Below are 25,894 nucleotides of genomic sequence, written 5' to 3' on the forward strand. Positions count from 1 at the left end.
TTTTTTTTTATTATTTAATTATTTTCCGACGGATTTTATTTCCGTCGGAACATTAGGTTTTCCTACGGAAAATTCCCTCGGAAATTTCCGACGGATTTTATTTCTATTGGAAAATTAAGTTTCCGACGGAATATTCCGTCGGAAAACCCATAAATTCCAACGGATTTGTGTTCCGTAGGAAATCCGTCGTAAATTTCCGACGGAGTTTTGGTCCGTCGGAACTGGTCCGTCGTAAATTGGCCTATTTCTAGTAGTGTTCTAAACTTGGAAATGGGTCAAAGACCCCCCAAGCGGCTTACCACCCGGATGGGGAAACATTCGAGAGTCCTCAAAAAGAAAGAAGTAAAAGTGAAGGAAGAAAGGGATCCGGTACCTTAGAGAAATTGCAGACAAACTACTCAACCGGTAGCCGGATGTACTTGATCTCAAAACGCCGGATGCAAGAAAACTTGAAGGAAATTAGCAGCCGGTATCAGAGCTCTCTCAGAAATTTTTTGAAAATTATGTAAAGTGTGGAGGAGAGAGGGAATGCCTCCTATTTATAGGAGAGGGGCAGAAGGGGAAACGGTTCCTTCTGCCCTAACAAATTTGAAAAATCAAAAATGGGAGGGAAAGAGACGAACCGTCTCCTCCCAGGCGTCTGACACCTATCACAGGTGACACATGGACATGCCACGTCACACCTGTGAGGGGCACATGTTTAGGGTAAAAATTACCCTAGACACATGGCCCATTAAGGGCTTGCCATGTGTCAACATATCAACGGTTAGTAAACAGGCTAATCAGCTTGTGACACGTGTCCACCCCCCTCACTGGGCAAACAGAGGCTCAATCCCTCTGTGACACGTGTCCTTGTACCCTAATTGAGGTACAGTTCTCCCCTACTATAAATAGCAGAGGTAGACCTCATTCATGGAATCGACAAAAAATTCCAACAACCAACCAAACACAAAACCCATTGCAAACGCTCTCCAATCGAGAAGCATTTATTGTTCTTATTTCCTCTTCAGAAAGATTCTAACTTAATCTTCGGAGGCGGAACTCCCACCCCCCAGCCGGAGTCTCCGTTATTTGTGCAGGTACAGGCGAAGGAAGGAGCATACTAGGAAATTGTAACTCTCCCATAGGACACATAAGAAACCCCCAAACAATAACTTTAATACATTGAATAACATACGTAGTACTATATAATCTCTGGAAGTAATGTCGAGGTCCTCAAGGAAATAACTAGTTTGTTTGTAAAAACCATACTACAAAAATTAACCCTTTACAAATGCACAATTATAAAAAAAACAATTATATATTACCTATTATCCATTACTCCTTTTGTCTCTTAAAAATAGCTCTAATTTTTTTTTTTTTTTTGGTTTGTACTTTTGAGTTTGTCCTCATTCCGTTTTCATTTAACTTGGTCCCCATAGTCTCTCATTAATAATATTTTCTACCTCACATGTTAAATGATAATAATACCACTAGTAGAAAAAGGGAAATGCGCACCGATTCAAAACCGGCTTTTCGCACCGGTTTTGAACCGGTTTAGATTTGAGGGATGCCAAAAAGTGAAGGTATTCGCACCGGTTCAAAACCGGTGGTAATAATAGTAATTAGCATCGGTTAACCAGTGCTAATAACGTGTTATTCGCATCGGTTCAATTCAAAAACGGTGCCCTTAATACCCCAAAAAAATAATTTTATTTTTTTTTTGTTTTTTTTTTTTTTTGCATTTTTTTCACTTAAATTGATATATAAACACTAACATATATATAAAGTTACATATTTTCATTAAAAAAGGTTGTAATATTAAAATTTTTGCCCAATAAAATAAAATACAAAGTTACACACAAATAAAATAAAATAAAATAAAATTCTGTATATGGGAAAGTTCCATCTAAATTACCTTTAGACTTCACCAAATCCACCTACACACAAAGAGCAACATATGCAGCTGCACAACAGCACAAAAGCATTAGCATCACAGAAGCAGCAGCAAAGAATTGCATAGTAGCAGAACATCAGCATTGTCACCCTCCATTCCTTCCATCCTCCATTATCACCCTCCATTCCTTCTTTTGTGACAACAGTTCAAACTAGAGATAATGACTACAAAGAAAAAGGTTGCATTATTATGGATGAACTCTAGCATAGCAAAAGTACCAGCAGCAGCTCTAGTAGAGCAAAAGTAGCAGTAGCAGCTTTAGTAGAGCAAAAGTAGCAGCATCAGGGATGCACTTTAGGCAGCAGCAGGGAAGCTAGGCAGAAGGTTCAAGTCATTCAGTAAAGGCAAAAACACGGCTCAGAAAATACTACCAGAAAATAAAGGCATGACCGTATAGAATTTTCCATACTTTCACCATTGAGGAAGAATTTCGACAAGAATCCACAAAGATGTATGGCACACTTAGTAGAAGCTTCACACTAGTCCACATTCATATATATTACCCATCAACTAGACAACAACCAAGCAATTACTCTTTCAATTCAGCCACAACAGCAAGTTTTAGTGCATTCAAAGCAGAAACAAATCAATAATACTTGAGCAGCAGATCAATCAAAACCAAACAGAAAACTCAACAGAAGACTAATTAAACTAAACAAACTAAACCAACAACACAACCTCACTAAACAAACTAAAAAAAAAATTAGGCCTACAAATGCTCATTGCTCAAACAAAATATTGAAACAATAGCAAGAGTATTCATTTTTGGAGGTCAATTATAGATCACGTAACAAAATATTGAAACATCAAATGTTTAATACACTATTAACCACATTATCTGATTTTGATAAACCCACCACTAATAAGAGGTAGCAGAATATGAAATCAGGGGACAAAAAACTTATCTACTCTCAACTCGCTACATAAGACATAAAGGTATTGCAACCAAGAAATTAATAACAAGCTGAAAGTTAAGCAGGATAAGAAGATATAGATAATGGATACACACAACTATGCAAAGCACCCAGTTAGCTGCAAATTTAATTAAATAGGATCGGGAAAACAAGGGCCACTTTGTTGTTGCAAGTTTTCTTTCTATATAAAAGCTATGGAGTAGAAAATAAGTTTTTTGAAAAATAATAGTAGCTATTACATGCTATATTCTGTTGTAAATTTTCAGATATAACATGATTAGTAAAAATATGAGTAATCTAAGTTCAATTACAACCTATATCTATTAAAAGCTTAAAACAGGCAACAAAAAACTGAAAATTGACCAGAACATTAAGTAAAATCTAATATCAAACATGTTATGTACTAAAAGAGACCAGATCAACAAGCCAACCTATGCTAAAACCTTAATTATTATGCAGTAACTCATGTCAACAATCTCTAAATCTTACACAGGATCTAATCATCATAATCCTTTACACATACATAGTTAAAAACATACCCATCACTTTCTTTAGCTTACTTCTACTGCATATTCACTTATGGAATTAGCAATTTCCAACACTAGGGCAGTGACTAGCTGACTATAGGAGTGCAAGAGCGAAAACAACAAATGATTCCATACAGAATTATTAAAAATCAACATGTCTCACTTGATTGCAAATAAAATCTTCAATCAACCTAATAAAATGCTACCTTTAAACTCATACCACCAGGGCTAGCAGGCAATTTTAAGTTTCATTTTTAACAAATTCCGTATTTTGTCCTTCAAAGTTCATATATCAATTACAAAACACCCAATTTCCATAACAAATATACCCATACCACAATCAAGAAATCAATCAAAATATAGCCAAACAAATATATACCCAAAAAATCAAATTCAATGACAACCAATACAATATTCACAATACATCCACAAATCAAACTACTGAAATTTCAAGTATCAAATACTCTGTATACTCACAATTCAAATACTCTGTGTACCCATAATTCAAATACATGGGCAGCCTCCACACCAACGCACAATCACACCACGCATCACAGCAGCTCACCCTTTAATCGCAATCCTAGGTAAAATCTCACCTTGAAAGTTTGTAATGGTTAAATACATGACTTGCTTCCTTTTCAATGAATTTCAATTGTCCTTCTGTAAGGTGCATGTAAACAATCCAATCACCATTTTCGGTGCTACTAACCATTGGCATAACATACCCTGCATTACCATCCCATGGAAAATGATATGATCCGAACATTGGCTTACCCCAACCAAAATCGACCTTTGATATAGGAAATCGCTGTCCGGATGACATTACAAATGCCGGTCCATCATCCGTCCCGCTACTATAGATCTTCGCTAGACATGGTTCAGGACGATGGACTTCTATCCAATCGACCAAGTCAGGAAAATGCACGTTGTTCACCGCCTTCTCCACAATTTTCTGGACTTCTTGAGCCACCCAATTTAATGGTTTAGAATTTAAATCACATATCCTTTTCTCACTAAAGGGAATTGAGAGCACATTTCCAAAATAACTACTAATTAGTCTTTTTTGCTTGTTACAATTGCCCTTATTACCTAGTCTTGTTCTACCATCCACTACAATGCCCATTTTACACATCCTGGAACTTCCAATACTCGGGTTACCTTCCGTTATGCTAGCATGTTTCGATATTAACTTCCACATGAACGCACTAAAGGATTCGAGTTTAGTCCCTTCTGCTTGAGATTGAATATAATCGATTTCTTTGGCATTGACATGGTATATACGGCTAACAAGTGGTTCATGTTTGCTTGATAATAGTTCATTTTTCCCAAGAGTCAAGGACGAAATAGGTACGTACATTTCATTCAATGAGGGATCATACAAACAAGGATATCGAGCATTGAGGAGTGATCTTGTAAAAGATGGTACCATTGAGATTGGCTTTGAGTTAGCTATCTCAGCCCAAGATACTAAGAACATGTTAGTTGAGTAAGCATCTGCTACACGATGATCAAATGTGCAACCAACTACTATTCCTCCACATTTTAGCTTCGTGGCCTGCGTTGGTTAATTTGTGGCAAGCAAGGAAAGTTTGTCAATTGGTATTTTGTGGTATTGGGTATTGCATATATAATCTACAATATAATTATGTGGGATTTTATAACTTACTAATATTTTTTTTTTAAAAAAAATTACTTGTAAGATTTATTGACTTTTAACATCTTTTAAAAAAAACGCTGATTTTGGATTAAATTATTTTTTATTTTTTTATTTTTTTTTTGTATTTTGATTTTGGCACCAAAAATTACTTGTAAGATTTCCTTTTGCCACCAAATAATTGTTTTCGTCCTTGAATCCATTAATTGGTGGCAAATTTTTTTTTTAAAAAAGATGGTAAATTACAAAATTGATATCTTAAATTGATCAAATAAAGTGTTTTTTTAACCACCTTAACCTTTTTTTATTTGACCTCAACTGAACAACCTCCATCCTTAAATCTGTTAAGAGGTGGAAAAATCAAAGTAAAAAAATATTTTCAGGTGGTAAAATACAAAAACAAATCATTTTAATTTAGTTGAATCTAAATATCTAATGCAAACTCAGCTTTTTCAAGGTGATAAATAAATTTTTTTTTTTTAAAAAAAAAAAAACACCAAGAAAATACTACCTCTGTTTATCTTCTACTCACTTGCGTTATGTTTGGATAGAGAGAAATGGAGGGAAATTAAGAGGAGAGAAATGGAGGGATGCATCCTCTCTTGTTTGGATATCTAATGCAATGAGGGAAGGGGAGCAAATTGAAAGAATCCATTTTCCTTTCACTTTTAATAAATCAAATCCCTTCATTATTGGAAAGATTTGAAGGAAAATGAAAGGTCTCCTACTCCCTCCCCTCACCTCCCTTTCCCTTTACTATTGTTATCCAAACATAGTGTTAATAATATTATCAATATGTACTTTATTTCATTTTGGACAAATCATTTATATATTTTTGCTCCTCTCTTGCTTCAAAATATTACTGTAATTCTTTTCACTCTCTTTCTTTATCTACTTTTTTTTTTTTTTTATTCTTTGATTTTATCTCTCTCACTTTGTTCAACTTTTTCTTATGCACACTCACTTTTTTCAAAATTTTCTTAATATACATTTCTAGTTTCTACATGTTTAGAAGAGAATGAATAAATTGAAATGCATAGGGAAGATATCTAGAGGATTATTTTCTCAGTATACTAGGGAGTGATGACCAAAGTACAATTCGGCATTACTACTCCCTCTATTTTCTAAGTGGCACTCTAGGTTGTGTGTAGAATATATAAAGAAAGTTAAACATAATAGATATATAAGTGGATCAAAGTTCATTGGGAAAATAAATATCGTTAGAAAGTCATAGTATATGCGTTATAATCATTGATTTAAAACTAAAAATGTAAGCAAAATAATGATTAAAAATATACAACAGATAGAATAAGAGTCAATCTATTATACGTAGTAGATTATACTCAATCCACTATATTTAAATTTAAATTTAGTTGGTGTTACCTGTACGGAGAACACATTACGTTGCTTATTTTTCTTGGGCAATAACTTGCCTTCAACACTTACATCCGGATTATAAAGGTTTAGATCATCATATAGTTCAACATCGGCATAGACCTCAGTGAACTCAACTCCTTGGTTATTGCACATTAATTCAACTTCACCCTTAGAATTATGTACAACTTCACTAGAAAACACATAGAAATGAACCAAAGCTTGAGCCAAGGCCGTTTTGAGGGTGCTAACCAATTGCCCGAAAGACGAAAATCGGCTACCATAATTTGGACATTTATAGTAAAAGAACACACCCACGTCTTCAGGAGGCAATAACAAGTCTAAATTTGAGAGTGGTAGCCTATGCTCGATTATATGGTGTATTGGTACTACTTTCTCCTTTCTTTTAACCCTCACTTGGAATTCTTCTCGGGTTTTCTCCCTTTCGTACACTGATAAGCTACAACTCATTTTTTGAGGACACAGTTTTTTGTTAGTATACATCCCCTTAAATAATCATATAATTAAATCAACATGTTGTACATGTGATATATGTCAGGGTATCTTGTGGTTAGCAAATGTTGAAGGACAAACACACTTTTGCTTCAATTGAGACGTGACATAGCGGTCCATAAATAAACCTAGTCTCTCTGTTTTTTTGAGCGTCGGTTTGACGGATTTTTTTTTCAAAGTAAATTTTATTACTAAAGTATTTTGCAAAGTAGACTCGTGGTGAAAGTATTTACCAAACTAAGCTTTTAGGATAAAACGCTGTCTCGAACAGCGTTTTATACCCTGATTTTTTTTAAAAAAAAAATTAAGTATAAAACTCTGCCTCGGATAGCGTTTTTACTTGTTGACCCTTTTTTTTTTTAAAAAAAAAAAGTTTTTTTTTGTAATTTCTGATTTTTAAAAATAAAAATAAAAAAAATAAAAAAAAAATCAAATACCCTTAAAACGCTGTATGAGGCAGCGTTTAAAGTCTATTTTGCTTTTTAATGAAACGCTGGTATAACAGGGGGGGCGAGCTTCTCTCTGTCAAATTCCAACACTTGAATTCCCTCACTCAATCTCTCTCTCACTCAAAGCAAGACCCTTTCCTTCAGTCCGCCACCGCCGTCTCCCTCCAATGACCGGCCTCCGATAGCCCCAAAGACCTAGCCTCACTTCACCCCGAATTTGGTACTTGCCCCATCTCTCTTTGGTTTTTAAAATTTAGGGTTTTTGTTATTGGTTTTTAATTTTTTGGAATTGTGGTTAAAATCTTGATAATGTTGAATTGTTAGTGTTGATAATGTTGAATTGTTAGTGTTGATAATTGTTGATAATGTTGAGTTGTTAGTGTTGGTAATTGTTGATAATGTTGATAATTGTTAGTTTTTGAGTGATTGTGATAACCTGCATTGTTGTTTATTAATGGTGATTTAGTGATACTAAGTTGTTGTAATTTGAAAAGTATGTCTACATTGTTGTTTAATTATGACGATATAGGGATGATTTAGTGCCTTTAAGTAAAATGTGTTTTGGTTGTTATGTAGAATATGGCTTCACAAAATGTAGTGTTGTTATGCCGGTGGGGAGGTGAAATTCTGTTCGATGGACCCAATGTCAAGTATAGTGGAGGAAATATGGAACCACTAACACTTGAACCGATCATGACTTTCAATGATTTGATGAACGAGGTTCATAGTAGTATTGGTTCAAACCCAATGAATGTTGAACTAAACATTAAAATGAGGTTTGAGACTGGCAATGGGGTTCAAGTGTTACCTGTTTCTACGAATAAACAATTGAAAGCTTTGAGAAGCAATGTTGCAATGAAGGGTGTTCCCACTGAGATATATGTAGAAATGGTGCCTATATGTACCCAACAAAGTACTCGGCCAGAACAACAAGCTACATATATTTCCGGTTACAACACAGAGTCCTTCCAAGTGCCCTCACACGACATTCCATCGAATGAATGTAGGATGGGATCTTTCAGTAGAATGATGCACGACGATCAATTTCACATGCCGTTTAGTTCTCATATAGCTTCTCCTGTACATGGGGGGGCATATGTGACAATGTTCGGCCAACCTGGTCCTTCGACATCAAACACCGTCACACCTTCACCGATGCAATTGCATAGTTATTTGCCTATGCAAGATGATGTTCAAGCATCACCGTCTCAACCTGTGCCAAATGATCTTGAAACTATTGTGAATAACGAATTGTCTATGTATGATGTGTATGCGAAAACAAATGATGAGGACGAGAGCGGAGAGGAGGAAGATGGACTTCATAACATGGATGTTGAACTTGCACACATGGAAGTTGGTGAGCCCATGGTTAGAACTCCCGTACCTTGGTTTAGTTAGATAAACGAGAACTATGAAGTTGATCAGTATTGGGCCGAATCGGGTAGCCATACATCGTTTGTTCCCGGGGGAGAATTTGAGAAGGGCATGTATTTTGAAAGTATGAAAATGCTTCAAGAAATGGTGAAGATGTACTTTATTCAGAGGAATCAATTCTACATAGGGATATCAACGGGGCAGGTTTTGGCATTCCCATCCCCATCCCCGCCTCACATTTTCATCCCCATCCCCACCCTCATCCCCATTGCGGGTTCGAAAATTATCCCCATCCCCGCCCCGGCGGGTCTAACTCCAAAACCACCCCCGCCCTGTCCCCGTCTCAGCCCCATACCTGCCAAATCCCCGCCTCATACCCGCCAATTCCCCGTCCCATAATCGCTAATTCCCTTCGCTGGAGAGCCCTTTCCAGGCCTTCTCCCAGCCTTCTCCAGCAACTTGGAGTTTTTTGGAGATGGCTAGGAGAAGCCTAGGAAAACCCTCTCCAGGCCTTCTCCCAGAAAACTTGATATTAAAATATTATATATTAAAATACTACATATTAAAATACTAAAAATTAGTAGTACATACGAAAAAAAAAAAAAACAGTAACTCCAAATTGTCCAAAGTCCAAATATTAAAAATACTACAAGTCTACAAATATTCAAATACATAATAAGAAAAAGGCCTTGAATTACTCGGTGCAAACTCCACTTGTTCCAGAATCGATATCCCATGTTTCAAATCCTTCCTCTAATTCTCCCACTAATTTAGCATATTCATCATCCTTAAATTCTCCACAATCTACAAATACAATGTGACTTAATTAAAAAAATAAAAAAATTATATTATTAATTAAATAAAATGTTATTTTATATTTACCTTTAAGAGCAGCCCATATCCAATTTTGAGTACACATCAAAGCTTCGACATCTTCCGTTAAAAGCCGACTACGATAAGGATTAAGAACCCGACCACTTGTGCTAAATGCGGACTCCGATGCAACAGTAGAAACAGGAATGCTCAATATATCTCATGCTATTTGCTGAAGCTGAGAAGCAAAAGGAGGAATCCGCCCGAGGAGGGGCAAGAATGGGATATGTGCCTCCATTTGTCTTCCACCAGTTAAGAATATCAAAATCTTGGTCTAGAGGCACATTAGCAGCATCTAAATACCTATCCAATTCAGAAATTTCATGACTTGGGTCCTTATCTTGTTGCAAAAATTCTGCAAATTCTTGCATAAAGGTCTCTTCATTGGCTTTGCTACTACTACCCAATCAAAAGGTTGTTAACTGCTACTACCTTGAGTTTTACCAATCTTAGACCCATATTCATCAACCAATCTTCGTAGAAGATCACTAATTCTACCAACCTCAATTTCAAAGTCATGCTCATCAAAAAATTTTGCAAAATAAAAGCGAATAAGAGCCATTTTGTATCTAGGATCTAGTATTGTTGCCACTCCCATTAAACCATTCACACTAGCCCAATACTTGTTATATTTCTGTAATATAATGTCAGCCATTTTCCTTACATAATCATGAGGAGATAAAAGCAACCAGAAATAGCAATTCTCAAAGCACAAATTTTAGGTAAATAAAGATTGGCCGTAGGGTAATTTGTTCCTTGAAAATTAAGGGTAGTTTTACTAAACACTTCCAAATGTTCACATATTTTCTTAACTTTTTCCCAATCTTCAGGGGTCGGTGGATTATTATATAAATTATTACTAGCACTTAAAACAACAAACACTTCTTTATAACTAATAGCAATAGAAAGCATTTCATAAGTAGAATTCCACCGGGTTTTGCAATCAAGTGCTAACTTTCTACTACACTCAGGAGCTATTTGCTTAGCCACTTGTTCAAACCTTTGTACTCTCTTATCAGAAGCAGTCCAAAACACAACACTATCCCTAATTCTTTCACTACTAGAAAACAACCAATCAACGACGGAAAAAATCCGTCGGAAAACCCTGAAATTCCGTCGGAAATGCCCATTTCCGACGGAATTCCGTCGGAAAGCATTGTGGGAAGACCCTTTGTAGGTATTTTGCGATATTCCGTCGGAAATTCCATCGGAAAGGTCTATTCCGACGGAATTTCCGACGGATTTTGTTCTGTCTGAGTCTGATTTGACTTAATTGGAAAGTCCGTCGCAAGGTTCCGACGGAATTTTCCGTCGGTATGAGATACCTTCCGACGGAATATTCCGTCGGAATAAACTACTTCCGACGGAATTTTCCGTCGGAAGGTATCTCATACCGATAGAAATTTCCGTCGGAAAAGTCAATTAAAAAAATAAAAAAAAAATTCCCCCACCCAGACCCACCCCCGCCACCAGCCCATACCACCCACCACCACCACCCCCCCCCACACAGACCCCCCACACACCCAAACCACCACCCACACAGACCCCCCCACACACCCAAACCACCCCCACACCCAAACCACCCCCACCAGCCACCCTAAACTAAACCCACCCACCCAGACCACCCCCACCCAAACGACCCACCCAGACCACCCCCTACCACCACCACACCCACAAACTTCACCCACCCCACCTAACCCTAACCAAATCACCCAAAATAAAAAACCACCCACACAATAAATCAAATCGAGAAAACAGCCAAACCGAAATAAAAAAAAAAACCAAAAATACAATCGAAAAATACAAATCGAAAAAAAACAAAACTATATAAACAAAACAAAACAAATCAAATACAAATCAAAAAAATACGGATCCAAAAAAAAATACAAATAAACAAATGAAATCAAACAAAACAACTATATATACATTTACTTCTGAAATTAATAAAGATCCGAAAAAAAAATTAAAAAAAAAAACCCTAGATCTACAAATCATCATATGCTACTGGTTGTCGTTGATGTCGATCGAAGTTCACAAAGATGTTGTTGGTGTTGTTAATGTGGTGGTGCGTTGCTGGTTGTCGACGGAAGATGTTGGTGTCGAAGAAGAAGGGGACGAAGAAGAACCAAGGGGACGAAGAGAGATAAGGAAGGAGAAGAGTAAGAAAGAGATGGAGGAATGGAGGAGTAGAAGAGAAGAGGAAAGAAAAGAGGAGAGAGAAATAGAGGAGAGAGAGAGAGAAGAGAGGCGGAGAGGAGAGGAGAGAGAAAAGTGAAATGAAAGGGGGAAGGGTAGGGTTTCCGGGTTTTAATTTGTTTTTTTTTTTTTAAATTAAAGGCTAAAATCCGTCGGAACAAGTGTAATTTTCGTCGGAAAATTTATTTTCCGACGAAAAATTCCGTAGGAAACTTCCTACGGATTTTAATTCCGTAGGAAGTTAAATGTTCCGACGGAATAATCCGTTGGAAGTTTGCGACGGATTTTATTTCTGTAGGAAAATTAATGTTATTCCGTCGAAAACCTTATAATTTTCCTACGGATTTATTTTCCGTCGGAAATTTCCTACAGAATAAAAATCCGTCGGAATTTATGTTTTTTTCGGACGGAAATACGTGTCCGTCGGAAGATGTCCGTCGGAAAATACCCTATTTCTAGTAGTGTTTGAACACCATTTGATACCACAACACTTAAACCATCTTGAACAATCAAATTTAATATGTGAGCACAACAACACATATGAAAAAAATCACCTCGCAATAAAAGTGAGCCATATGGAAACACTCCTTTCAAAATTTCCATCATTGCATCATTAGTTGAACAATTATCCATAGTTATAGAAGACAACCTAAGATCAAGATTCCATGAATGAATCCTTTCTTTCAAAGCATCAGCAAGAACCTCGGTAGTATGAGGGGCGGGGACATATAAAAACCTACCAAAACCAATGAAATTGACTTATATTATCGGTCTATTCAATAATATTGTGGATATATGGGCTCATTATTATCATCCATCATCATAACATATAATTATTATGATTTTTTCTGGGGAACAATAATATAAAGGTATGTTATCATTTTAAATCTCACACAAAAAACTATAGCAATACAAAGGCAACCAAAAAAATTAAACAAGTTATAAGTAGCCAGAAAAAGATACCTTATGATCCGACTTTGCAACTTCCATGTATTATCAATAAAATGTGAGGTGACCGCCATATAGCCTTTTCTCTGGTTTTCAGCAATCTACATGTCAGTAGTTAAGGCAATCTTACCCTTTTCTTTCCTCAACAAGGTTGCAACATTCTCCTTCTCAAGTTCATATCTTTTCATAATATCTTTTCTAGTTGTATTGCGAGACGGCACTTTAAATCCAGGTTGGAGTGTCTTATTATATTTTCTAAAACCCATATGCTCAACCATGATAATTGGATACTCATGAAAAATAATCATCTCCGCCAAGTCTCTTCTTCCATCTTCTTGGTGGAATTCGTAAGGAGCCAATGTCATCGTGTCATTCTTATCATTCAAGTTGTTTTTTTTATACCAAACATTCTTGTTTGTCGAAGATCTTGACATACTCTCTTTGGACATATTTTTAAATGATCTTTCAAATGAGTAGTTCCTGCTTTCGACCCACCAGCAAGTAGCTTGGAGCAATGGTTGCACTCAGCTTTTACCACATCACCAACTCTCTTTCTCTTAAAGTTAGACCACACTGCTGAAGTATGCCTACTAGTTATTGGTAGGACAGAAGGATCGAAATTAGTCTCCACAGGACTTTCATCATCATCTAATGCAATTGGAGTATTACTAGCTGAAGTGGGAACACCAGCATTATTCTCATTCTTTGATGCCATTCTCCCCTATAAATTTAAATGAAGACAATTAATGCACTAGACATGAACAAATCAGTGAACATAGAAAACCAAACCTATGAAAGTGATAATAATCCAAAAACACCAGTAGCTAGAAGAAATTAAAATCACATCAATGCATTTGTCATTTCACTTCAAAGTGTAAAGCTAAAATAATGACAAAGGAAAAAGAAACAGCCACTACACCATTCCCCTGTAGCAGCTTATTAGAAATATAGTAATCAAGGTAAAAAAGAATACATATAAAATGAGCATCGAACATTTACATCTTGAAGACTACTATATATTTGTTTCAACAGACATAATAAAAGGTCATTTCAGATTACATTGTCCATTAAGAAGCAAGATTCAAATTACAAGTAATCAGTCAATCCAATCTAAATTAAAAAAAAAAAATCTCACGTCTAAAACCCCAAGGCAAAGTAACATAACCAAATTGTCACAGAGAAAACCTTAGATTGCAAAACTCACATTCGAAAAACAATGTAACAATATTGTACTAATTGTTTGACCAATAGCTTACATTGTGATATTGAATACTAAGATATAACTAAATTTACAAAATAAGAAACAACAGAAAGTTTTATTTAAACTATTTAATTCAATTACAAAGGCGGTCTCCTACTTAGCAAGCTAATACATCATAGATTCATAGATCAATTAGCAAAATACAAATTTGATTGATACTCCTTACAAGCTACATTTAATCCCCAAAAAACTATACTTGAACCCTTACATATCTACAAAAAGGATTACATATCTACAAAAAGGGACAAATACTAGAAAATTCAAAGATTGAGAGTGCGAAAATGTTTACCTGTTGAATCACCCATGGCGGGTATGGATTTTAGACCTATCCCCGCCCCGCGACCCGCCAAAGCTAGACCCATCTCCGCCCCATCGGGGCGGGGATGGGGCGGGTCTCCTACTAGACCCGCCCCACTGCCATCCCTAATTCTACACCACAGTGACCTCGAATGAGAATGTCCTTCATCTGCGGTGCAAGAAGAAATGTGGTTGGTCGCTACGGGGTACTAAAACAAGTGAGCACGGGCGTGGGTTCACCCTAGTCAAATACAAAGGCCCGCACTGGGAAAACTATGTCACTGAAGTACTATCTACTGATCACCCACACTTGGATTTGTCCATAATATCTGAGTATGTGAAGTCCTTTGTGCATAAAGATCCGTCCTTGAAAGTTGAATTCATACAGGATCTCATCTCCAAGCAATTTTATTTCGATGTTCCGTATCGAAGAGCATGGTATGCCAAGGAGAAAGCTATAGCTGAAATATTTGGGGATTAAGAGAGTTCTTACAGCAGACTTCCGCACTTCATGCAAGCACTCCAACAGTCAAACCCAGGAACCGTTGTTGTATGGAAACATAAAGCGCTGGTGGATGGTGTTTACTTCAGTAACATGGAAGTGTTTGAACGAGTGTTTTGGGCCTTCGGTCCTTGTATCGATGGTTTTAAACATTGTATGCCTGTTATCTGTATCGATGGGACGCACTTGTATGGGAAGTATAAAGGAACACTGTTCGTTGCTACAAGTGTGGATGCAAGCTTCCAAGTATTTTCGCTAGCATTTGCGTTGGTTGAAGGGGAAAACACTTTCAACTGGTCTTGGTTTCTAGGCTGCATTCGGGTTCACGTCACGCAACGAGATGGCCTCTGTGTTATATCTGATCGACATGCTGGGATCATTGCAGCAATGAATGATCCTAACGTTGGATTCACCGAGCCGTGAGCCTACCACAGGTTTTGTGTTCGGCACATGGCTTCTAACTTGAAGACTCACGTACGAAGCAACGACATGAGAGATATGTTCAAGGCTGCTGCTTATCAAAAGTAAGAAAAAAAACTTCAAGCTGATCTGTGTTCGATCGGTGAGGCATGTACCAAGGCCATGGAGTATATTGTTGAAGTCCCGTTTCCTATGTGGTCTCTGTTTCACGATGCTCGTCGCAGATATGGGATATGTAGTACAAACTTCTCTGAAACATTTAACAATGTGTTGAAGGGATCTCGGTTTCTACCGATCATGTCCCTTGTCGAGTTAACTTTCCACAGAGTTAACAGGTATTTCACTTTAAGAAGAGAATCTTCTGAGGCTAGGTCTGAACAGGGACTTGCATACCCCCCCCCCCAAGGTCACTGCCATTCTAGAGAAGAACACCGCAAAAGCCAGATATCACAGATTGGATGCGTATAACCGCCGACTGCGTATTTACCAAGTTACAACAGAAAGGGGAGAGCGACTTGGTAGAAAAGGAGGCCATAAACATACTGTTAACTTTCATTTGAGAACGTGTACATGCAACAAACCACGGATATTCCACCTCCCATGTTCTCATGTTCTAGCCGTCTGTGCGACGTATTGACTATCAGAGCGGCCATGGGTGGACCCTGTGTTGCAATCGGAGGCCTATACGAACACCTATGCACCACAGTTTTGGCCTATCCCCTGTGAGTCGACCTAGACACAGTACATCGGCCTTATCTAATTCCGGACGGCAGCATGGTACGAGGAAAAGGTCGGCCAAAGTCAAAGCGCATACGCAATGAAATGGATGAGACTAACCGGCCCCCGAGTAAATGCAGCCGTTGTCACCAGTAGGGTCACAACCGGACAACGTGTCCATCTAGACCCCCCGGGACCTAAGTTTGTATTTTTAATTTGATGTAGTAGAATAGTAGATTTATTTTGTATCTGACTTTGTAATGTTTGTAACATTTGAAACATTTGGATCATTTCTATGTTGAAGTTTGTCATTTGAAATTTTCCGTTGTTGCCTTTAACTCGTCCAACTCATGTTTAATTGTTGATCCAGTAATTGTGTTGGTAATTGTGTATAACGTTGTTAATGAACAGATATCATGGACGGAGAAGATTAGACACCCGGACTTGTTGACCCTTTTGTCCTGACACTGCAGGACAAACATCAAAGTGTTGACATATGGAACCAGTCAGTAATATTTCATTTGTCAGTTCATGTACTTATGCATGTTAAATTGATATACTATCTAATATTTCATTTCCCATGGTTAGTTCAACTCCACCAAATTACTGGTCACTATAATCTAATATTGTTGCTGTCGAGTTTTATAGGCCAAACCAAACTTTTCATTTATGTATGAAATATATAACTAGAGGGGACTGATGAAAATATTAAATATGGCCAAACATCTAGTTCAGACTTTAGAGTATTCTTAGCTGATCAGTATTATAGTTGTGTTACATTCAGAAAGCAAGCTACCGAGATGGCATATATTACAACTTACAAGAACAAATCAGTTGCTGCACCTAAGGTCTACCATAGTCACTGAACATGAGATGCTGAATTTCCCATAATACAAAGTTTACATACAGTCCACATTTTAGTAGTTAGACACATATGGTTACACTAACCCAGCACATCCATAGCATAAACAATGGGCAAGGTACGATTATTTCATTGGACAGAACAATAGCCTTCTTGCCCTTCGTAATCTTATTATTCAGCATCATCTTCCACAGTATTGACTCGCTCACACTCGTCAATCCACTCACTGTATCTGTAAATACAAAAGTAATGTAAAGATAAAGAGATATAGTAGAAAGTAGAACTCACAAGATATTGTGTAAGTCAGACTTACATGTCAACCGGTTCGGTCAGAGCTGCAGACACCAAAAGGAAAGGGACAAAAAATAATATCAGATAAACTCAAATCCTCAGATTATACACAGAATAGTATATGAAAATTGAATCCAAATTTTGCAATGGACAGCAATAACATCAGCTTTAATATGCCAATTTAACAGGCAAAACATCAACCTCATTTACCATAGCAGGGAAGGAAAGTGAGGATAGAGAAATAGAGCAAGTAGAGGAAGATTGTGGGTAGATTCCGTGATAAGCAGCATAACAGGTTTGGTTTTTTTTTTTTTTTTTCTTTTGGGTGGACAATCAACTAATCTACCAACATGAGGCCAGATAAAGAATTATTCAGATACCAGTTCCACTAGGTAAAATTTTATTCATTGATCATCAAATCATAATCATCCCAATGACAGGAAAATCTCCCTACTATGGAAAAAGAAATTGGGTTTCATAAAGTAATAATAATAATAAAATTAAAATTGAAAAAAAAAACTACCAAACAAACAAACAATTTACAAACCCACTAAGATGTCCAGAATTAATACTAGCTGGAATATGACCTTATTCATCATTTCAAAATGAACCCTATGACATGCAAAATTCTCTAATTTAATCAAGGTTGCATGTAATTAAATTATGCAAAGCCAGACAGCATGTACAGCACAATGTATAAAAAAGCTCAAGGCTCACTGAAGCGAGAGGGGTTCTGCAGCGCCTAGGTGCGCCTTTGAAGTGAGGCACACTATATGGCCAGTTAAAAAAAAATTGGCTGAAGTTTGGTTCAGGTGCGCTTCGGGTGTGCCTCGTGCGCTTTTGGTGCGCGCTTTGTGCGCCTAACCAAAAACGCCTCGCCTGGACCAAGTTAAGTGCATATCCTTTATCACCTTGCGCCTCAGCGCCTAGGCGCGCTTTTTAATACACTGGTAGAGCGAGTTGATGATCGATTGGTAAGGGTCAGAAAAGTACCTGTAATTGAAGTGCTGAAGCTCTCTTGACAGATCCTGCATTGGGCTTCGCCTATCAAGTTCTTCATATCACTAGAAATCAAGTAAAGTAATACAATGTCAGCTCAAAATTTAGCCCAATTACACTGCTTTTATATGAAATATTCTTCATGAATAAAGTAACATCTAAACAACACAAAGAAGAAAGAAATAGTCATGGACTCGTGGTAAGGCTACAACTTAGAACATAGCTGTGTCACATTCACTATTCACTCTCCCCTTCATGTTAATTTCATTATTTCCTCTAGGCAGGGTTTTAATTGCTTAAAAAGTGATATCATTTCAACCTAGTTCGGTGAAAAGATGTGCTAGATTTATTAAACCCTATTCGATAAAGATGTTTTTGTTGATTGGATAAGGAGGATGAAAATGGGTTTGCTGAAGTTTGGAAAAGGGCTCGGCTCTGTAGGCGATTTGGTGGTGCATTTGGAAGGAAACAAACTAACAGATCTTTCAAGATTATAGTTTCAGTTTGTGAGCTTTTGTTTAGCTGGGGTCAAATTTTAACTCGAGAGCAATTCAAAACTGTCGTATAGTAAGTAGATGGGTGTTAACATGTCAAACTATCAACTTCTTGGGTCTTATAGTTCTATCCTTTACTACTTCCTACAAAGATACTCCTCCATTTTGGACTAAGACAAAAAATTAATCTGTTATCTAATGAAGCCTAATGCAACTTTATGGGTGTTTGTTGGAACATAGGAAGTTAGGAAGTACCGTTTCCTAGGATATTTGTTTGCCCATAGATATACTCAAATACATTTCCAAGGAAGTATACTAATTTGCCTCATTCATTGCTGATTTGCTACTTTCCTCGGATACTTTATAGACTTAGGTGCATGTCCGAAGTGACATACTTGGCTTTTTAAAAAAAATTCTTATTAGCCAAAGTGAAGTGTTAAGTGTCCATACCCATGTAAGCATGTCAAGGATTTTGCACAGGCATTTGATGTAAAATGAAGAGTTTGAGCAACATAGAAAATCCAACTACACACAGGAAGTTCCACTTACCTCTTTCTTCAATTTGTGTAAAGTAGAACTTAGATAGTATAAATTCCTATATATTTTCCATCCAAACACCTCAATACCTCATATTTCCACTTCCTAGGAAATTCAACTTCTCATATTTTCCATGTCACCCAAACAAGCACTTACACAGTTATACCTCATTGAACAACTGGACTTAATCAGCAAATCTAACTTCCCCTTTATATTCATGAACTCAAACAGAAAAACATAAGTCAGATGCAAAGTATACTTACATGCGGCATTCTACACTGGTCCCATGATTGCAGAAGGGGCAGCTAAAAACAGTATCAAGTTTGAGGCTCTTCTTTGGAGGAGGCTTAGCTCTTGACTTTCTCTTCCCCATATCGTGAGGCTAACAACACTGGAAAAAGAACAGTCAAGACAAGACACATAACAAGAGTAATTGACAATATATATATATATATATATATATATATATATATATATATATATATATATATATATATATATATATATATATATATATATATATATATATTAACATCTTAAAACCCCTTTATGAAAGAAATGCATGAACTTTGTACTCCATTAAACTGACTGACTGAGTGAATCGCAGATTAGAAAACACATAAATGAAAAGTATGTCCCATGTGGCCAATCATACACAATAGTACAATACAACCGTCAAACAAGACCAAGAAAGCAATAAATGCTACAGAAACAGAAAACCCATAGAATGTGCATGGGGGGGGGGGGGGGTGGACACACACACACTAGATTATACAAGAAATATAATACACCAGATATCAGAAAAGTTAATGAACTGACATAGTATGACACTATGGCATGGCTGGACAAGTGGACAGAGAGCACCCAGGTATGATGAACTACAAGAATGAGATTGGCTCATTCTCATGGCACACAGAAGATTGATGACCATTGGATACCATTACCAAGAGCAATAGTCTCCAAATTATGCAAACCGGTGATGTAATAAAGCTTTAATAACATCAATAATACTTCGTAGGTGATACCAATCACCATTTTAGTCATTATCATCAACCTTAGCTTATCATAAAATACTTGGAGAGCTTGTTCAGGTGACAAATTGAATCAATAAATCCAATGCAGAATTCATCCATGAGAAAATTTTTAGTAAATCTAGTCCATCTACAGCTTTTATAACTCAAAACATTGTTCCACTTGCTCCACACTAAAGGTTTGAATTATAAAGAGGTTGGTGCTTATAAATAGCCTTTTTGAAAGACTGGTAGATAGTATATAATTTCTTATGTAGGAAATTGTAAAGCTAAATCATTCAAAGCAACTGAAGAAAATAAGAAGTAATTTTTCGGTCTTTGCTTTCACACAATCTTTTTTCGATAACATTTCCATTAAAGCACAATCTTTTGGATGGACTGGATGACAGTTATATTGAGAAGAAAGCAACACAAAATAGTTACTCCCTCTGTTTCCATATGTTAGTCCCATATGGAATCAATCACGTAAAATAAGAAAAGAAGAATCTTAAGAATCTAGCATTAAATTACATTCCAGCTCATTATTAATTTTGCTTTATTCAATTTTCTGATTTTTTTTTTTGGGAAAGTACATACCATAATTGCGGCGAGCATGTGACTTAGCTAGGATTTTATTGCCATGTCATCAACCCACTATCATTACAATTAACCAATCAAATGTAACATTTCATAAGCTTTAACCAATCTGATTTAAATAAAAATCATGAAAATTAAAATACAACTTTTATTTTTTGCAGTTGGTCTTTTCTACGCATTTTAAGGTTTCAGAAATTAAAAATAAAATAAAAAATAAAAAAAAAAAACCAAGCAAATATCTTTTAAAAAAAATTTGAAAAAAAATGAATCGTGAAAAATAACAAGCATTACACATTGATTGTTGCCAAAATTTTACAGTTGGATTTCATCCTAATCAATTCAAAGGAATATGAACCCCGTCATACCAAGAAAAGTTGGGGATGGGAAATCTGATTGGTTAAAGATATGGAGAATTATGAAAATCAAAATGACCGGATTCTGCAAATTTTTGCTCAGAATTATTCATGCCCTTCATGGTTGTAATTTGAGAAGAGAAAAACGACGAAGAACGACGTTAATAACAGATCTACGCCAAACTGACTCAACATAGAACAATCAAGACAAGGTTTTAGTCTTAAAAGACCATTAAAGTGACAGAAAACACAATTTTGTTGATAATCAACAAATCATAAGTCGAATAAGTACCAGATATATAAGCTTATGAGGAGAGAGAAAGTTAAGGTTTCACAAAATAAACATAGGGCTTTGTCAAATCTGTTCTCACTGACCAAAGTCGAAGAACTAAGGAGAATTATGAAGGATTAGCCTTGAAATTGAGAGAGAAAACTAGGGTTCTTCATGTACCATGGAAGACCATTGAGAGGTTGAAGAAAGAGGAGAGTGGAAGAATCCGGAACTGAAAGAAGCCATAAAAGAATTCAATGAATGAAGTTATGTCAGTGGAAATCTAGGAAAAAAATCCAAATAGAATCAAGGATGATTGGGAATTTTAATGGGACAATGAGGGTATAATAGGAAATAAAAATAGGTTAAAAAAGATATATTCAATATGGGTAGATCTTTTTAAAACGCCAAAAATAGTATATGGGACTAACATATAGAAACGGAGGTAGTAGAAAGATGGTAATTGGAAAGTGATGCAACAATTCTGACACTATTAGTTGAGATTGTGCTAGGAGGACAAGAAGAAAAGGTTAGTTGGTTACAGAGCTCATTGCTTAACATTAAAAGTACATTTAAAATTAGGGAATAAGCATAAAACTTCTAGTTACATCGTAAACTCATAAATTCCAACCTTACTTCTAATGTCTCAAACTCTCATAAAGTACTCATTTCAAAACAAAAGGCAAATATCATTCTAGGAACCCCCATTCTAGGGAAAAAACAAAAAAGGGAAGTAAGACAATGTCCTCTAAAAGGAGTACTATTGGAAGGAATTTCAGATATTGTGAAGTCTTTGTGCATGCCTTCAAAAGTTCAATTCACAGGATTGTCCTCAGTATTGGAATAATTCTCTCAACTGAAAAACTAAAGGAAACAGCAACATTTTAAAGCTACGAGAATGCTTGCAACCTAATATAACAAACACTGGATTTTGTTTGAGATTTGTTAAAGTTATGGAGTATATTTTAATTTCGTTTGAAGTTTGATTTATTTATTTTTATGTTTGTTTTATCTATTTTTATGCATGTAAAATTTGCTCTGATTTGATTTTTTTCCTCTGATTTGTAAATTTGTTCTGATTTGATGACAAAAGGTAGGATTTAAGATGTTTAGTGAGCTCAGAACTCCATTTTAAGATGTCGTGGGAATTTATAGTAATACTTTTTTCTGTTAACTTTTTTTCGATAGAATTTGTCATTGATGATTATATATAGATAAGTTGTTCAAAGAATATCGTACTGTACAAAAAATCTATTTTGCCATTAAAAAAACCCCACAATTAAAGAACTCGGATATAGGATATCCGACTTATCTGATCCGAAAATTTCGGATATCCGGAAATCCAGTCTCAGGCCTAGTTCAAATTACACTATCAAAGTAATAATTAATCAATCCAATATATTTCTTCACTATATGAAGTAATTGCTTGGTTTGAGCTTCAATTGATTGACTTGCATCAATTGTTGGAGTAAATAGCGTAAACACAATTAGGTAATTCAAAATTTCAAGAAACAAATCAGCTAAAACACAAACATACATTTCAAAATGTCAACAAACACTGCAATTCCGAAACCCACCTTCTGCAACAGCCATTAATCAAGACCAAAACTTTATTACACTTCATTAACCCAATCACTTCCCATACTTAAAAATCTCAAAAACCTTTCTGTTCTCAACATGTTCTTCAATCAAGCTGCAATCTCCAATTAAATCATATAAACTTACAATAGCTGATATCGAATCTCCCAAACTACATTGCTTAACATGGCATCAAAATCAAACCAACCAAAACATACAATCAATCAACAAAGGCTCAACCCGAATCCAATCATACACTATCAAGAACAACAATCCAAAATCACCCTTTAAACAGCCCCTAAACTCAATAAACAAGTCTTAAGCATCACTAAACTTAACACTAATAATCAAAATCCACAAACCATCACAAATCTCAAAATTCCAGACAAATAAAATTGAGTTAATCAATGCAATCAAACCTGAAATTGAGTCATAATAAGGTAAGACCCGAGCTTCTTCCTAGACTCCCCACCAGGCAAACTCCCGGCAGAAAGCGAAAGCGATTTGATAATCGGCAAAAAAATACCCCCAGCTCTAGCCGTAGACCCGAAACCACCCTCCTTCCAGAGCCACCCCCTCCCCCTGCACCACCACCGAAACCGCCCAAAACTTGAATTCCCCAACCCGAAACCACCCTAAACTCCCATCCCTTTCCCCACCCGAAACCCCCACCCCTTTCCCTGACCTGAAACCGCCGTAGACTCGAAACCCCTACCCCTGAAACCATTCCCCCACCCCTCGGAATTTGTGAATTTGTGTTTTTCCTATGAATAAAATAAATAAACTACAATTCACAAATTAGCAACCAAAATTGACTCAATTATCAAACTAGACTCCAAAAATTACGTTAAATTCTTCGAGTATCTATAACCAATATTTCAATTATCCAACTTCGAAGAACCCTAAATTGAGTATATATTGACAATTAAAGACACGATTAACACAAGATTGTCAAAATTAATATTAGATGATTAAAGAAAAAGAAGCATCTAACCTTAGAGACTGCTTCAATGGAGGAGAGAAAGCTCAGAAGCCGCTTCAATGGAGAATTTCGAGTACGCTAGGAGTGAGAGAGGAAGGATTACAGCAAGAAATAGATCTAAAGGAGTACAGAGAGAGGAAGGACTACGGCGTGATTCGTGAAATTTTTTTATTTTTTTTTATTTTTAATAAAATAATAGGTTGTCCTAGGATCACTGTAAATACACGTGGGTCCACCACTGTCAACAAACACTGCAATTTCGATCACTTACAACCATACTCTTCGCAATGCGAACACAAACAAAGAAAAAATTGAACAAATTGGAGAAATACTGATCATAAATTACCAAAAAAAAAAAAAAAAAATTGAAAGAAAATAGAGAGAACTTACAAGTTGAAAAATTGGAGGAGAGAGAATTGCCGGAGATTGAAATTGAGATCTAGAGATTGAGATTGATAGAAAGCAGATCCAGAATTACGGTGCCGGAGAAATGGGGAATTGGTGAAGGAGGAGAGAGAAAATAGAGAAATTGATGGAAAAAAGGGTGTGAAATTACCCGAGATTAAACGTCGGAGAGATTGGTGACGACTGACGAGTTGCAACGAGATCTAATTTAGAACCTAAAACGTGATATGAACTCTAGGATGTAAAAGGCGTAAGGTGGGTAAAGAGTCACATGACTCGGGTGATCTCGTTAATTTGGTAAGAGTCTTACGAGGTACCCTCGTGTTGTCTTATTTTGGGTCGTCTCTAAATGATGGTTTTTTTAAAAAAAAAAATCGACATTAATCTTGATTAATTAAAGTCATGCAACATTTATAATTGATACAATACAAAATTAAACATCTATAATTGATAATTAACAATAAAGAAAATAGTTTATACAAAATTAAACAAGAATTAATCGAAGAAGGGTTAAGAATTCAAATACATAGATATAACAATTCGGCTTGTGGTAACTTTGAGGTTGTCTTTCAAAGGAAGTTCAAAAACTTTGTTTTTCAAAGTAGATCAAAAACTCTTTACAAATTCTTCTCAAATAGAGAAACGATTATTATAACCTATAAAACAAACAAAAAACCAAATTTTTTTTTTTTTGAAAGAAACAAATATTGGAACTTTTCACTGGCAAAATCGATGAAAGCCTATTTGAAAATCAACAGTAGAGGCTAGGGTTTAGAATAAAGAAGAAAGGAGAGAGGCTTAGGGTTTAAAATATTTTCAGTATGATTTCATTTTCATTTGAATTAATGTGAACAGAACATAAGGAGTATTATATTTGATTAGACATGAATCATATGATCAGTCTTACTTTTATTTGATGTTTACATTTGATTGAACTTAATCACCCTGTTTATTTAATCTTGATTAGCCTTGAAAAATAATTTTATATGGTAAAAAAAAAAAAAAAATGCACCTTTTTATATGACTAACAATTACTCTTTACCTTGTTTACTAAACCTCTCAAAAAAAATACTAAATACTTTCTCCGTTCTTTTTTACTTGACCTGTTTCTTTTATCACGCTTGCTGATGCATAACTTTAACCATCAATAACTTTACTTTTCTATAAGTAAAAATTATAAAAGTTATAAATTGTGATAATACTTATTGAGACGATTCTAACAAGATCTCACATGAATATTTTATTCCTTTCATATAATTCACAAAATACGGTCAAAGGAGGAGTGGGGAATAGTGTAAAAGTCAAAACGGATCAAGTAAAAAAGAATGGAGGAAATACTTAATAAATACCTAACTACTTTGTACGAAGTATAACTCTTGATAAAGTGAAAAGTTAGATTTGAGACAAGTACTATGAGAAAGGGAATGCACATAAATAAAAATGGACATTGGGTAAAAAATAAGACGAATTTGTTTTTTGGTTGTTGATGAGAATTCATAAGGATTAAATAAGGAATTTACATATAGACCATTGTAATTATCTTTCCCCTCTCTTCTTCAA

General features: G+C 35.9%; 2 protein-coding genes across 5 annotated transcripts; both read right to left on the minus strand.

Annotated features, from left to right (window-relative positions):
- Positions 1-3,725: 3,725 nt before the first annotated feature.
- Positions 3,726-6,883, minus strand: LOC110730536 (shikimate O-hydroxycinnamoyltransferase-like). The gene is made up of 2 exons (XM_021910340.1): positions 6,415-6,883; positions 3,726-4,932 (listed from the first exon to the last, which is right to left on the minus strand). Exons 1-2 carry the CDS (start codon positions 6,874-6,876, stop codon positions 3,970-3,972), a joined length of 1,425 nt encoding a protein of 474 aa, XP_021766032.1. The 5' UTR covers positions 6,877-6,883; the 3' UTR covers positions 3,726-3,969.
- Positions 6,884-16,652: 9,769 nt separating this feature from the next.
- Positions 16,653-24,617, minus strand: LOC110730537 (transcription elongation factor 1 homolog). Of its 4 annotated transcripts, XM_021910343.1 has the most exons (7): positions 24,486-24,616; positions 24,320-24,368; positions 23,942-24,007; positions 19,402-19,529; positions 18,102-18,172; positions 17,131-17,152; positions 16,653-17,049 (listed from the first exon to the last, which is right to left on the minus strand). In XM_021910343.1, exons 4-7 carry the CDS (start codon positions 19,509-19,511, stop codon positions 16,989-16,991), a joined length of 264 nt encoding a protein of 87 aa, XP_021766035.1. In that variant the 5' UTR covers positions 19,512-19,529; positions 23,942-24,007; positions 24,320-24,368; positions 24,486-24,616; the 3' UTR covers positions 16,653-16,988. The 4 variants fall into 4 exon arrangements, with proteins under 4 accessions (XP_021766035.1, XP_021766036.1, XP_021766034.1 ...); XM_021910344.1 differs by lacking the exon at positions 23,942-24,007 and having other exon boundaries at positions 24,486-24,617; XM_021910342.1 differs by lacking the exon at positions 23,942-24,007 and having other exon boundaries at positions 24,320-24,617.
- Positions 24,618-25,894: the final 1,277 nt, after the last annotated feature.

This window comes from Chenopodium quinoa, unplaced genomic scaffold, assembly GCF_001683475.1.
Source record: "Chenopodium quinoa cultivar QQ74 unplaced genomic scaffold, ASM168347v1, whole genome shotgun sequence".
Taxonomy (NCBI): domain Eukaryota; kingdom Viridiplantae; phylum Streptophyta; class Magnoliopsida; order Caryophyllales; family Amaranthaceae; genus Chenopodium; species Chenopodium quinoa.

Bases quoted from the DNA above. Each gene is read 5' to 3' on its own strand.
- LOC110730537 (XM_021910344.1), bottom strand. From the start codon at position 19,511: ATGGGGAAGAGAAAGTCAAGAGCTAAGCCTCCTCCAAAGAAGAGCCTC. The intron at 18,173-19,401 runs GTAAGTATACTT...CTTGATTTCTAG, and splicing joins ACCAGTGTAGAATGCCGCAT to TGATATGAAGAACTTGATAG. The intron at 17,050-17,130 runs GTAAGTCTGACT...TTGTATTTACAG, and splicing joins CTGACCGAACCGGTTGACAT to ATACAGTGAGTGGATTGACG.
- LOC110730536 (XM_021910340.1), bottom strand. From the start codon at position 6,876: ATGAGTTGTAGCTTATCAGTGTACGAAAGGGAGAAAACCCGAGAAGAA. The intron at 4,933-6,414 runs GTAACACCAACT...TAACCAACGCAG, and splicing joins GTAATGTGTTCTCCGTACAG to GCCACGAAGCTAAAATGTGG.